The sequence below is a fragment of the Mirounga leonina genome, unplaced genomic scaffold (assembly GCF_011800145.1).
Source record: "Mirounga leonina isolate KUSES-001 unplaced genomic scaffold, KU_Mleo_1.0 Mir_82, whole genome shotgun sequence".
NCBI classification, from domain to species: Eukaryota; Metazoa; Chordata; class Mammalia; order Carnivora; family Phocidae; genus Mirounga; species Mirounga leonina.
The window spans coordinates 29,812,060-29,828,151 of NW_023270825.1; the positions used below are offsets into that span (position 1 = coordinate 29,812,060).

The 16,092-nt window shown below is 37.2% G+C and overlaps 1 protein-coding gene across 6 annotated transcripts in view; it reads right to left on the minus strand.

Annotated features, from left to right (window-relative positions):
- Positions 1-16,092, minus strand: part of PCNX1 (pecanex 1) — a 238,294-nt gene that overhangs the window by 107,194 nt on the left and 115,008 nt on the right. For all 6 annotated transcript variants that reach the window (XR_004677042.1, XM_034992840.1, XM_034992837.1 and 3 more), the window contains 6 exons: positions 8,762-8,854; positions 7,953-8,103; positions 5,171-5,312; positions 4,262-4,439; positions 1,539-1,647; positions 590-719 (listed from right to left, as the gene is read on the minus strand). Coding sequence is in view for 5 of the 6 variants with exons in the window: in XM_034992840.1 (XP_034848731.1) it covers positions 590-719; positions 1,539-1,647; positions 4,262-4,439; positions 5,171-5,312; positions 7,953-8,103; positions 8,762-8,854 (803 nt within the window). In the remaining variant the exon portion in view is untranslated. The remainder of the gene's footprint in view (positions 1-589; positions 720-1,538; positions 1,648-4,261; positions 4,440-5,170; positions 5,313-7,952; positions 8,104-8,761; positions 8,855-16,092) is intronic.

The following is a 16,092-nucleotide window of genomic DNA, read 5'->3' on the forward strand; positions in this document are numbered from 1 at the left end:
AAAGAAAGAAAGAAAGAAAGAAAGAAAGAAAGAAAGAAAGAAAGAAAGAAAGAAAGAAATTTGGAGAGATTACATATAAGGGTAGTTAGCAGGCATCAGATGAAACATTTAGCCAAAGAAACTAAATCTAAATGGAGAAAATACTTTATGCACAAAGATGGTCATTAAAAAATTATTCTCTTGAAAAACCAGAAATAATCTATAGAAAATTTAGCTCTGCAAATAGCTATTTCTAAGAAAACTATGAGATAATTATGACTGCTATAATGAAATAACATTGTATAGCATAAAGTTTCAGAGTAGTATTAATGTGGAACCAACTCAAAGAAATAGCATTAAAAGAAAAAAGACAGAAAAATGAGTATATTCAACAAAAACTAGGTTTTAAAAAAATCTTAGAAAAAATGGCAGAGAAAAATATACAGTAGCTATTCTGACTCTTCTAATTTTATATGATTTTGAAACTTTAAGAGTATTTATAATAGTTTTAGCAAAATATTTTAACACAAAAAATTATAATAATTCTGTTGATAGTTTTTATTATTAAAGAATAGATAAAATCGGCTTTCAAATGTTTTATTGTACTCACTTATAGTCTCTCTCCCAGAATTTCACAGGTCGAACATAAGAAGTGATGAATATTGCACTTCCCAGAAAGGGATTTAGTGGAGTAGAAAAAAAGGCAGATACAGCAGCCTGAACAAACAACATGGCTGAATCTATGAAAAAACTAGTTAAGGATTTTTAACATTCATTTGAGTGAGCGCACGTGTATGCGCACACACACATACACACACAAAAATACATCTCACAAACATACTGTGCTTACAGCAATGAGAACAATGTGGTTCATCAGAGGAACACAAAAGAGGGTGTCCTTGGACAATATAAAGGGGTACAAGCAGAAAGACACAGCCAGGAAAAGTACACCCTGGCATGATGCTTTGAAGGGAGTCAAATAAATACTTGCTAATATGTATTTGGTAAAAGTCCATACATTAACTTTGAATAAATATGCTTGGGTTTAATTTTCCAAAAGATCAAACTAAAATTTATAGATACAAAAAGTCTGCTTTTCAACATCAATGTGGTCACTAACCTTTACTTTTACTTAGACAGTACTTTTAAGAAACAATGAGAATAGAAAAATTTAAACATAGTTCAATTACAATCATATGATTATGAAAAATGTTTGTACTTTCATTCATTTAAAAATATTTCTAAACATTTTGTATTTATTTAAAAATTCCTAGACTTTAATGCTTACTACATATGTAAACATAAAATTTTAAATCAGCATTACTTAATTATAAAATCTTAACACTGTCCTCATGTTCAGATGATCTGTGGGTCACAGATGTTAATACAAGTTAAACAATCAAAATAGGTACAGATAGGGACTCAAAGGACTGAGAATATTTGATAATTTACCACCTAGTAATCTATATTCTATGCCTATAAAGGGTTATGCCTACAAACCAACATTCACATTAAGGATGTGACTGCCCTTTCTTATATAACTTTTATTAGAAGGATACGGGGCACTGCAAAGGGCTGAGCAAAAGCATGGAAAGCAGAGCCCCATGTAATCTGCCATGGGGCAATGTAAGTATACACAAACTGCAATTTATAAAGGAGTTCCCAAAGCTGTAGGAGAAAAAGAAAAACAATCAGTAAAAAACTTATCATCAGATACTTCAATTAGAAAATGAAAGACCTCTAAAATGTATTGTTTTTCTGATAGGAAAATGGCATTGAAATTATTTGCCATTTGCATAAAAGGAAAAGACGTGTCAACTGCCAAAACACTGAATATATATTTAAGTGCAGACAGCTAGCTGATTTATGGACTTGTGTTTCATCTGTTTAAAAAACTCTATGCCCTCTATTTGGTTATATTACTACTACTACAAGCAAAACATAGAAAGGTAGGAAATCTAGATGTTTATAAAGCTTAAGAAATTCATACATATTTTTATTCCAGGACACATTTTCCCCAAGTTTAGTGCTTTGAAAACTGAGTATGTTTTAAATGCAATGTCAAAAGAAATCTGAAAGCAGCCAGGCAGGAAATAAAGTTGTAACACGGTTGTCACTGCCTGTCTGCCTAAGGATTTAGTAGTGCATATCAGGCATCTGTTCTTAATCTCAATTGTGATTGTCAATGGAAACACAACACACGTTTTAATTTTCTGTAAATTATGATTTGTTTTGTTGTTGAACATGTCTTCAACACTGAAACCGAATGACTGTATTTGCACAAAATTGCCTCTGTAGGTCAGGCAGTGCAAGACCCAACTCACAAAACAGACACAGGATCTTAGGGGCAAGAGGTTCAAACTAATTCGGTGCCGTAATTCGGGCACTAAACAGCTCATATTTAAATTGTTCAACTAATTGCAAATGAACCTGTTTAACTTCCAATTTAAAAAATAAATTACAACTTCAACCAATTACAAAATGCAGATGAACTCCTGCATTCTTTGCCATGATTCAAAATTATGCCGGTAATGCTTATGATCAGAATATGATCAGGATGACAGAAGTAAAAGCAGCATTTATATTATCAAGATGCCATTATAACTGCCTAAAAGCAGTACTTCAGAAAACTTCAGATTCTAAATGTGAACCAGACTGAACTCAAATTTTGACTGTAATGTTGAAGAAAAAATGATATGCAATTACAAAGATAAGTGGTTAGTGGGTAAAAGCACTTTTGTACACATTCATAGTAATTTTTTCTGTAAGATTATTTAATTGGTGGTGCATCTTACAATGATATCTTAAACAATATATCTAGAGATCCCTTGAAAATTACTTGCTTACTACCATTGTTAAGTTCTATCAGCTAACCTTACATAATGCAAAGTCCTTAAGGGCAGAGCTTTCCCTATGTGCTCACTGATGTAGCCTAAGCATCTAGAACAGTCCTGGAGCATTGTATGCTCTGAAGGACAATTTGCTTAACAAACGAAAGTATTAAGAAAATCCAAACTAATGCAAATTAAGTCTATTTCAGAGATAGGTTTCTATTTTATTGAAACTTTCACTTTTTTCCCAACCAGTATAAGACGCCATACAATTTCCAAACTAAATATTTAAATTTGTGAGAAACCACATGCTTCTTTATACAAACAATTCTTTGATTAACTTTCTGGCTTCCTCCTTTGGTTAGCCATGCTCACTAGAAGAGGAAATAAATGATAAAAATGCATACAAATTAGTGATTGAACAAATATAACACTGTAGTATTTTAGAAACTACTTAGTACAATATTTAGCCCAATATTTTGAAATTGACTATCACTAAAACCTTGTTCAGATTAATGGTTTTCCATTCGTAACCATTCCATTAATGGTTTCCATGTTCCCATCCTAAGTTAGACCTCTATCACATCTAAATTACTGTCACAGTCTCTTAAACTGTTCTCCGTACCTTTAGGTTCTCTCTTCCCCAATTCATCCCAAATGTGGCTGACCAGGCTAACTTGCCTAAAATTGGGCTTTCACTGTGTTTTATAGCTGTCATATGCTTCAGCTCTCTGTTACCTATCAAATGGGATAATATATGTCAAAGTCCTTTTTATGTGGTCAGTGTTAACATGAAATCTAAGCTCAATTTAACTTATAATCTGACTCACAACCTATTTCATTTAGAAAGGTAGTATGGTTCAGCAAAAGGGAGGCAGAAGACCCAGGTTTTGCCATCTCATTTGCAAAAGGACTAAAAGTACTTCTATTAGGGGTGGATAATAAATCTTAGAAACATTTCATAATTTTCAGAGTATTCTGCAAATGTCAACATCAAACTAGTTCTGATTCCTCCCACACGGCCTCACTGGCCTCAGTATCTACCATCTTCATTCAGCTATCAGGTTATTTACTCCCTCCATCTATCCAGCAGCCCACAGCCCAGTTCCATTATTACCATGTCTATTTCTAGAATTATTCAAAACCACACCCACTTTTGGAAGATCCTATATATTTAAAAATACATAGCTAATGGTGTTTCTCTAATTTTTCTATATAACTTAATCTTATCTTCCTACCTATAGCAAGAAACATGTCTTTTATGGATCATAGCGACTAGCATTGTTTAGGGATTCTAAAATGCTCCTAAAATAACTGGTTGATTGAAGAAAGGTATTACTTAAAAGATAATGAAGCAAATGAAATGCAAGTAGAATCCTCACTAAACAGTGTATTAGTCAGGGAGATAGTACTTTTTACAGATAGGGATATTCCTTTCAGTAATAAATTACCTTGTTGAAGAGTATGGACATGAAGAAGAGATCCAACAGCATGGTCTCTGAAAATGCTTCATAGTCAATTTTGAAAAAGAGCACAGTAAAGATGACTGTGACATACTGATATGTAGGGCTGCTAAAAGAGGATCGTAGCAACTTCAGACCAGCAATGGTGATCATTAAAGCACCTAACCTATGATATAAAGAAAGCAAAACTCATCAATCAATGACTGAGAACTTCAGAAAAATCTACTAACTTCAGAAAAATCACCATTTCATTAACTATGCTTACAAAATATATCAAATGTAAACTTCTGAAAATGATTTATACAGCTAGGCAAATCGCATCCTAAAATAAATTATTACAGTATTTCCTTTTAACAATATGTAATATGATTCTTATTCCTTTATATAAATAAGCATGTTTAAAAAAAATAAGTAACAGTATTGCAATTCTAATATATGGTTCTCCAGTTTCTGGATATTTTTATTGCTTTAATATTAATAGCATTTAGCATATAAAAAACATGTATTAAGGCTTACCCAACAACATGTACCTAGCCTAGTGGGTAGGCTTATAGGATGACTACACAGGCAAGTGACCACCTATATAGCCTGATTTACACAATACACAAAAACAGACATCTCTCAAACTTACCATCTAATATTAAAAATTAACTTTATTTAATAAATGTCCTCTCATAAAATATTAGTTGAGGATAAGATGTCTGGAGTAGTGATACACAAGAGCAGAAACAGATATTCAGGCAAGGGAAGTTAAAGACACAATTTCACCTGAATTTTTTTTAATCTCATACTGCATTGCATCAAAGAGACAATTATTTGCTACTTGATCAATGTCTTAGGACATGCTTATGACAGCCCCTAGCAGTTAAACATTGATGAGAGGAGTATTGTACTTACTCTGTATCCAGTTTTTTTGGACTAGCAATTGTCTCTGCACTGTTACTAAGTTCATTGAGAACAATCAACGGATAGATGATATTCTTCTCCACAAAAAGAAGCCACACATGAAGTTTCTCAAACCACATCATAGTGGCTGCATCTAACAAAGCAACATAAGAAGATCACATCATCTAATGTATAAAATATAGGCATACCTCATTTTATTGTGCTTTACTTTATTCCACTTTCCAGTTACTGCATTTTTTACAAATTGAAGTTTTATGGAAACCCCGTGTTGAATAAGTCTATCAGCACCATTTTCCAACAGCATTTGCTCACTTCATGTCTGTCACATTTTGGTAATCCTTGCAATATTTAAAACTTTTTCATTATATTTGTTATGGTGATCTATGATCAGTGATCTCTGATGCTACTGTTGTATCTGCTTTGGGATAACATGAACTGCACCGATACAAGATGGCAAACTTAACCAATAATGTATGTGGTCTGACTGCTCTGCTGACCAGCTGTTTCCCCATACGTCTCCCTCCTTTCGGGCTTCCCTATTCCCTGAGATTGAAATTAGGCCAATTAATAACTCTACAATGGCCACTTATAAGTGTTCAAGTGAAAGGAAGAATTGCACATCTCTCATTTTAAATCAAAAGCTGGAAATGATTAAGCCTAATGAGGAAGGCATGTTAAAAGCCAAGATAAGAGCACCTGGGTGGCTCAGTTGGTTAAGTGTCTGCCTTCGGCTCAGGTGATGATCCCAGGGTCCTGGGATCGAGCCCCGCGTTGGGTTCCCTGCTCAGCAAGGAGTCTGCACCTCCCCTTCCTTCTGCCTCTGCCCCCAACTTGTGTGCTCTCTCTCAAATAAATAAATAAAATCTTTAAAAAATAAAAATAAAATAAATAAAAAATAAAAGCCAAGATAGGCCAAAACCTAGGCCTCTTGTGCCAAACATTAGCCAAGCTGTGATTGCAAAGGGGAAGTTCTTAAAGGAAATTAAAAGTGCTGCTCCAGTGAACACACAAATGATAAGAAAGTGGAACAGTCTTATTGCTGATATGGAGAGAGTTTTTGTGGTCTGCACAGAAAAATCAAACCAGCCACATTCCCTTAAGCCAAAACCTAATCTAGGGCAAGGCCCTAACTCTCTTCAATTCTGTGAAGGCTGAGACAGGTGAGGAAGCTGCAGAAGAAAAGTATGAAGCTAGCAGAGGTTGGGTCACGATGTTTAAGGAAAGAAGCCGTCTCCACATCAAAGTGCAAGGTGAAGCAGCAAGTGCTGATGGAGAAGCTGCAGTAAGTTGTCCAGAAGATCTAGCTAAGATCATTTACGAAGGTGGCTGCAGCTTTTCAGTGTAGACTAAATAGCCTTCTGTTGGAAGAAGATGCCATCTGGGACTTTGGTAGCTAGAGAGAAGTGGACACTGGCTTCAAAGCTCCAAAGGCCAGGCTGATTCTCTTGTTAGGGGCTAACACAGCTGGTAACTTCAAGTGGAAGTCAGTGCTCATTTACTATTCCAAAAATCCTCAGGCCCTTCAGAATGATGCTAAATCTACTGTGCCTGTGTACTATAAATGAAACAACAAAGCCTGGATGATAGCACATCTATATATGACATAGTTTACTGAATATTTCAAGCCCACTGCTGAGGCCGACTGCTCAGAAAAAGCGATTCCTTTCAAAAGAATACTCTAAGCAATTTTACTAAAAGGCCCAGGAAATTTGCTTTGAGAATGCATAGTCAAGTTTGATATAGAAAGCTTTTAAAAGCTTCAGAGTTCTCTAAACAAGTTAAATTATCTCCAAACAATTGAGAATTTACTATCATAATTCACTAACTGAAAAAAAAGTTTTAGGAAAAACCATTGGCTTGTTTAATCACAGATATATAATAAATGATGGCATAGTTATGAACTTTCATTATTTCTCTAAAATGAGGAAGTATGGTATATCACAGGTCATGGGGCCAATGAACAAATACCAACTACTTATGACAGGAAAGACAAGCCAGGATTTAAAATGGACTGGACTTCTACCTCTTTTTGAGTCATTTTATACTTTATCCCAAATCTGAATAAGTAAGAACAATTACAAGTGTTTTAAACTTCTTTTCATCTGATCTACTCTTATACCCTTCTCTAGTAGGAAATAGTGTCACTGGTGGAAACAGGAACAAAGTTCTCTCTATTCCTCCTATGCTTTGTGCTAAAAATATTTCAAATAGGGCGCCTGGGTGGCTCAGTTGGTTAAGCGACTGCCTTCGGCTCAGGTCATGATCCCGGAGTTCTGGGATCGAGTCCCGCATCGGGCTCCCGGCTCGGCGGGGAGCCTGCTTCTCCCTCTGACCCTATCCCCTCTCATGCTGTTTCTCTCTCTCTCTCTCTCTCAAATAAATAAATAAATAAAATCTTAAAAAAAAAAAAATTTTCAAATAGAAGTCTTGAGGAGAACTGAAGTGCCTATACATAGAAAAGAAAAATCAGGTAACGGGTAAGGACTGGAAAGAGAAGCCACAGACATGCACAGGATTCATCAATGAGGTCTGTGAAGAACAATATAGAAAGGAAGTAATTTTATTTTGTGGAAGTTAGCATTGTGGCACTGACATTTATACCTCAACTGAAATTAAAGCATCCTGCAAAAGGTTTGACTCATTACAACTTCAAATCTAAGTATAACAAACATAAGCCAAAGTGTTACTTGATGATACTTATTTAACCGTCATCTGCTAAAGTTTAAAAAAAAATCCGTAATATTAAAAAGAGCAGAGTTAACGAAATACTTACTCCGAACTTCGTACTGATTGTACTCCACTGTCTTCAGCAGAGGGTGGGAGAAGCAGTGCCATGGTAGCTGTTTTCTGAGTTGAGGCAGCACATAATGGGTTACAAAACCCACAAAGCCGACCAATGCATACAACACATACTTGAGAGCAGGCTAAAAGAAGAATAAAATTAGGAAAATTAAAAGTGATTTTGAGACCCACAGAACTTCTAATTTGTCAGTTCAATTTTCTACTTATTAACAGAAAATAGCAAAGTCAATTTTTGAATCTAAGAACCAAACATTTGTCAACAGTTAACACTGCTTTCTTATGTGGCTTTTCCAAAACTTGTACCAGGGTTGCCCTTATGATCAATAGGTACAGAAGAAGTGGTGGTATGTCACATCTAACATCAATTATAAAAGACTGCAGCTTCTGTCTTGGGCTTTCTCTCTCTAGGACCACTGGCTCTGGGGAAACCCAACTGCCATTTTGTGTGGATACTCAAAGCAGCCTATGGCGAGGGCCACATGGAGAGGAATTCAGATCTCTGGCCAATGGCCGGCAAAGAACTAAGGCCTGCTAACAGCCTTGGTTGATGGCAGCCCCGTATGACTGCAGCATCAAACACAGCCCAAACTGGGATCATCTAGCTAAGCTACAATCAGATTCATGACCCAGAGAAACCATGAAAAAATAAATATTTGTTGTTAAAACTGAATAAACGAAAAGTCATAAATTTCAGCATTATGGACAAATATTACAATCAAATAAAAAAGTGAGTCTAAACAGTTATTTTCCCCCAATCAAAAGATCAAAATGATTCTTTACCTGCAATACTGTGAACACTGTGCTTACATGAATAGCAAAATATAGCACACCAATTACGATGCATACTACTAGGTCAGACTGTAAACGCTCACTCTGTGGAACAAAACAGAATTATCCAACAGTTACATAAAATTTTAAAATATGTATTTCTTTCATTCCCACTGACAAAGTAATAATTTTTCATCGATCCTATTCTTCTAGAGAGTTCTTACATATAATAATTGGCTATAAGTTTTTCTTCCCCAATTTCCTGATATTCTGGTTTGACACTATAATACCAAGGAAATGAAACTAGTTCTACACACTATATAACATATTAAAACAAAGTCTTTTATTTATTTTATTTTAAAAGATTTTATTTTTTACATAATCTCTACACCCAACATGGGGCTCAAACTCACAACCCTGACACCGAGTCCTATGAACTACTGATTGAGCCAGCCAGGTGCCCCTATAACAAAGCCTTTTAGAATGAAGACTTTTTCTCCCATTGATCTGTAAGTTTGATTTTTACATATGGGAAAAGGAAATGAGGTACTTAAGTCATTGTATTAGTTACAGAGGATACTCTTTTGGATAACGAAGTTACATTTTCATTGATTTTTAAAAATGTTGAAACTGCATGTCTTATTTTACTTATTGCATTTTGATTCTTTTAGTGGTTGCAGTAAACCAAAACGTCTCAATATCTTGACTGGTCATCAACTGACCCGCAGATTTATGCTAATTTTAAGCTAGATTCAGAAATATCTTACTACATTTAACATGAAGTGTCCTTTGCTAACATGGAAATTAAAGTCAGAAAAAATTGTTTGAATGCTATCCTGAAACAGTTTTGTATTTCTAAAGTTTCTGAGAATATGTGAGCAGCTCAAGTTCAGTAAAGGTAAATACTATAACTAATTCAAGACCTGTATAAATTCAGTTTTTCACAAGTAGAAATAATCTAAAATAACTTAGAAAAAAATGTTTTATGCTTTGTTCCATAAAGCAGATATGAATCTATAAAATTCATTTTTCAAGTAATTACTAAAAGAATACAGACAATATTGAATTCACTAAACTAGAAAATTTTTAAATTACTACATTTTCTTAAACATATTAAATTAGTACAGATAACCGTTCTCTCCTTCAATCTGAAAAATAAACATACATATACTTTTCAGATGGTACTAGAGGAATAAAACACACTAGAAGACTAGCAGATGTTTACAAGGACATAGTTTTTATCAACAAGAACAATAACAACAAAATCTAATTTATGTTAAAATATGCATCTTTCAAATCCTAGTTTAAACTGAATGGGATTAAGAATTCTATAAACAATGAAATTACTTCATTTCACCTAATCTGAAAATGAATGTTTAGCATACTCTTTTACATAGAAACCACCTTTGAAGAATGAGCATTTAACAGGTTAAAACGTGACATAAAGGCAGTCAACAATATACACCTGTACATACATTTTCCCCAAGTACAAAGGCCTTCCTTATATAAAATGATGAACTGTTTAAAATTTACATCTTTTAGGAGGAGGGGGGAAAGATGGCAGAGGAGTAGGGGACCATAACTGGTCCCCAGAATTGAGCTGGATATCTACCAGACCATTCTGAGCACCCACGAAACCAGCCTGAGATGTAAGAAGATCTGAATCTCTATAAGCAGAATATCGCAGGCGGTTGGTTTTGAGGTAGGAAGCGGGGAGCTGTGATTCCACGGGAAGATATCGGAGGATAAACGGCAGCGGGAGGGTACCTGGCCGTGGGGATCCTACGCCACTGGTGAGCGAGAGCCTTGCGTGCTGGAGACGGGGCACAGACTGGAAGACTGCTAGCAGCGGGGAAAGAACTTTAGGGCAGCCCCCAGGGCGGAAACCCAGAGTGGCGGGGTAGCGCATGCGAACTGGGAGCGGCTGGTCGTTTTAGAAGCACAAAGGGCAGAGACGTGCCCTGACCTGGAGGCAGGACTAGGAGTGCTGTGGAGGGGTGCACAACCCAGGACGCTGCAGTTTATAGCAGCACAGACAGAAACGGAGACAGTGTGGCCTGGAGAGCTCACTGAAGAACAGACTGCGATCTCTCTGCTCTGAGGCAGAGGGTTGGAAACGGTCTCTCCTGATCTGACTCGCCGAAGTGACGCAGAAAGCCACCAGGTAAAGCCGCCAGAGAACAAAAGCCCCAAAAACTGATTCCCGCTGAGCCCATCCCCCGCCACAGGGGGGCAGGGCAACTCCGCCCAAACAGGGTTGCCTGAGTAACAGCACGGCAGGCCCCTCCCTCAGAACACAGGCTGGGAAAACAAGAGGCCAGCAACCCTACGGTCCCAAGAAAACAGGTGCATCTTGCTTGGGTTCTGGTCAATAATTTGGACTCTGTACATTCCCTCAAACACCCATCAACAGAATGACTAGGAGGAGGAGCCCCCAAAATAGAAAAGACTCAGAGATGATGACTTATGCTTCAGATTTACAAATGGATGCAGATATAACCAAGATGTCAGAGATGGAATTCAGGCTAGCAATTGTGAGGACAATGGCTAGAATGGAGAAATCAATTAATGGCAACATAGAGTCTCTAAGGGCAGAAATGAAAGCTGAATTGGCAGAACTTAAAAATGCTATCAGTGAGATCCAATCCAATCTAGATAATCTAACAGCTAGGGTAACTGAGGCAGAAGAACAAGTAAGCGACCTGGAAGACAATATAATAGATAAAAAGGGAAAAGAGGAGGCCAGGGAAAAACAACTCAGAATCCATGAAAATAGAATCAAAGAAATAAGTGACACCATCAAGCGTTCCAATGTCAGAATAATTGGAATCCCGGAGGGAGTGGAGAGAGAGAGAGAGGACTAGAAGATGTATTTGAGCAAATCGTAGCTGAGAACTTCCCTAATCTGGGGAATGAAACAAACATTCGAGTCCTAGAGGCAGAGAGGACCCCTCCCAAGATCAAGGAAAACAGGCCAACACTCCGGCATGTAATAGTAAAACTTGCAAATCTTAGAACCAAGAAAACCACCTTTTTTTTTTTTTTTAAGATTTTATTTATTTATTTGACAGAGACATAGCGAGAACAGGAACACAAGCAGGGGGAGTGGGAGAAGAAGCAGGCTTCCCGCAGAGCAGGGAGCCTGATGTGGGACTCGATCCCAGGACCCTGGGATCATGACCTGAGCCGAAGGTAGACACTTAACGACTGAGCCACCCAGGTGCCCCCAAGGAAACCATCTTAAGGGCAGTTAGGGGGAAGAGATTCCTTACGTACAGAAGGAGGAACATCAGAATAACGTCAGACCCATCCACAGAGACCTGGCAAGCCAGAAAGGCCTGGCAAGACATATTCAGGGTACTAAATGAGAAGAACATGCAGCCAAGAATACTTTATCCAGCAAGGCTTTCATTTAGAATGGATGGAGAAATGCAGAATTTCCACGACCGGCAGAAACTGAAAGAATATGTGACCACTAAGCCGGCCCTGCAAGAAATATTAAGGGGGGGTTTCTATAAAAGGAGAAAGACCCCAAGAGTGATATACAACAGAAATTTACAGGGACAATCAATAAAAACAATGTCTTCACAGGCAACATGATAACAATTAATTCATATCTTTCAATAATCACTCTCAATGTGAATGGTCTAAACGTTCCGATAAAACAGCACAGGGTTGCAGATTGGATAAAAAGACAGGACCCATCCATATGCTACCTGCAAGAGACTCATTTTGAACCTAAAGATACATCCAGACTGAAAGCGAAGGGATGGAGATCCATCTTCCATGCCAGCGGACCTCAAAAGAAAGCTGGGGTAGCAATTCTTATATCAGACAAATTAAATTTTAAACTAAAGTCTGTAATTAGAGACACAGAAGGACACTTTATCATTCTTAAAGGGTCTATCCAACAAGAAGATCTAACAATTGTAAATATCTATGCCCCCAACATGGGAGCAGCCATCTATATAAGCCAACTGTTAACCAAAATAAAGAGTCATATTGATAACAATATGTTAATTGTAGGAGACCTCAATACTCCACTCTCAGCAATGGGCAGATCATCTAAGCAGGAAATCAACAAGGAAACAAGAGCTTTGAATGATACACTGGACCATATGGACCTCATAGATATTTACAGAACATTCCACCCTAAAACAACAGAATACTCATTCTTCTCGAGCACACATGGAACTTTCTCCAGAATAGACCACATAATGGGTCACAAATCAGGTCTCAACCGATAGCAAAAGAATGAGATTAACCTCTGCATATTCTCAGACCACAATGCTTTAAAACTGGAACTCAATCACAAGAAAAAAATTGGCAGAAATTCAAACACTTGGAACCTAAAGCCCACTCTGCTCAAGAATGTTTGGGTCAACCAGGAAATCAAAGAAAAACTTAAACAATTCATGGAAATCAATGAGAATGAAAACACATCGGTCCAAAACCTATGGGATACTGCAAAAGCACTCCTAAGGGGGAAATACATAGCCATCCAAGCCTCACTCAAAAAAACAGAAAAATCCTGAATTCACCAACTAACTCTACACCTTAAAGAACTAGAGAAAAAGCAACAAACGATGCCTAAGCCACGCATTAGAAGAGAAATAATTAAAATTAGAGCAGAAATCAATGAATTAGAAACCAGAAACACAGTAGATCAGATCAATGAAACTAGAAGTTGGTTCTTTGAAAGAATAAGATCGATAAACCACTGGCCAGACTTATCCAAAAAGAAAAGAGAAAGGACCCAAATTAATAAAATTATGAATGAAAGGGGAGAGATCACGACCAACACCAAGGAAATAGAAACAATTATTAGAAATTATTATCAACAACTATATGCCAATAAACTGAGCAATCTGGATGAAATGGAGGCCTTCCTGGAAACCTATAAGCTGCCAAGATTGAAACAGGAAGAAACTGACAACCTGAAAAGGCCAATAACAGGTAAGATTGAAGCAGTGATCAAAAACCTCCCAAAAAACAAGAGTCCAGGGCCTGATGAATTCCCTGGGGAATTCTATCAAACATTCAAAGAATAAATAATACCTACTCTACTGAAGCTGTTTCAAAAATAGAAACAGAAGGAAAACTTCCAAACTCATTCTATGAGGCCAGCATTACCTTAATCCCCAAACCAGGCAAAGACCCCATCAAAAAGGAGAATTTCAGACTGATATCCCTGATGAATATGGATTCCAAAATCCTCAACAAAATCCTAGCTAAGAGGATCCAACAATACATTGAAAGGATCATCCACCACGACCAAGTGGGATTTACCCCCAGGATGCAAGGGTGGTTCAACATTCGCAAATCAATCAATGTGATAGAACACATTAATAAGAGGAGGGAGAAGAACCATATGGTCCTCTCAATTGATGCAGAAAAAGCATTTGACAAAATACAACACCCTTTCCTGATTAAAACTCTTCAGAGTATAGGGATAGAGGGAACATTCCTCAAGTTCATAAAATCCATCTGTGAAAAACCCACAGGGAATATCATCCTCAATGGGGAAAAGCTGAGAGCCTTTCCCTTAAGATCAGGAACACGTCAAGGATGCCCACTCTCGCCACTATTGTTCAACATAGTATTAGAAGTTCTAGCAACAGCAATCAGACAACAAAAAGAAATAAAAGGTATTCAAATTGGCAAAGAAGAAGTCAAACTCTCTCTTTTCGCAGATGACACGATACTTTATGTGCAAAACCCAAAAGACTCCACCCCCAAATTACTAGAACTCATACAGCAATTCACTAATGTGGCAGGATACAAAATCAATGCATAGAAATCAGCTGCTTTCTTATACACTAACAATGCAACTGTAGAAAGAGAAATTAGAGAAACGATTCCATTTACAATAGCACCCAAAACCATAAGATACCTTGGAATAAACCTAACCAAAGAGTTAAAGGATCTATACTCTAGGAACTACAAAACACTCATGAAAGAAACTGAAGAAGACACAAAAAGATGGAAAAATATTCCATGCTCATGGATTGGAAGAATAAACATTGTTAAAATGTCTATGCTACCCAGGGCAATCTATACCTTCAATGCCATCCCGATCAAAATTCCAATGACATTTTTCAAAGTGCTGGAACAAACAACCCTAAAATTTGTATGGAATCAGAAGAGACCCCAAATCGCCAAGGAAATGTTGAAAAAGAAAAACAAAGCTGGGGGCATCACGTTGTCCGATTTCAAGCTATATTACAAAGCTGTGATCACCAAGACAGTATGGTACTGGCACAAAAACAGACATATAGACCAATGGAACAGAATAGGGAACCCAGATATGGGCCCTCAACTCTATGATCTACTCATCTTCGACAAAGCAGGAAAGAATGTCCAGTGGAAAAAAGACAGTCTCTTCAACAAATGGTGTTGGGAAAATTGGACAGCCACATGCAAAAGAATGAAACTTGACCATTCTCTAACACCATTCACAAAGATAAACTCAAAGTGGATGAAAGACCTCAATGTGAGACAGGAATCCATCAAAATCCTAGAGGAGAACATAGGCAGTAACCTCTTTGACATCACCCACAGCAACTTCTTTCAAGATACATCTCCAAAAGCTAGTGAAACAAAAGCAAAAATGAACTTTTGGGACTTCATCAAGATAAAAAGCTTCTGCACAGAAAAAGAAACAGTCAATAAAACAAAGAGGCAACCCACAGAATGGGAGAAGATATTTGCAAATGACACTACAGATAAAGGGCTGGTATCCAAGATCTATAAAGAACTTCTCAAACTCAACACCCAAAAAACAAATAATCAGTCAAAAAGTGGGCAGAAGATATGAAAAGACACTTCTCTGAAGAAGACATACAAATGGCTAACAGACACATGAAAAAATATTCATCATCATTAGCCATCAGGGAAATCCAAATCAAAACCACATTGAGATACCACCTTACACCAGTTAGAATGGCAAAAATGGACAGCAAAAGAAACAACAAATGTTGGAGAGGTTGTGGAGAAAGGGGAACCCTCTTACACTGTTGGTGGGAATGCAAGTTGGTACAGCCACTTTGGAAAACAGTGTGGAGGTTCCTCAAAAAATTAAAAATAGAGCTACCCTATGACCCAGCAATTGCACTCCTGGGTATTTACCCCAAAGACACAGATGTAGTGAAAAGAAGGGCCATATGCACCCCAATGTGCAGAGCAGCAATGTCCACAATAGCCAAACTGTGGAAAGAGCTGAAATGCCCTCCAATAGATGAATGGATAAAGAAGATGTGGTCCATATATACAATGGAACATTACTCAGCCATCAGAAAGGATAAATACCCAACTTTTACATCAACATGGATGGGACTGGAGGA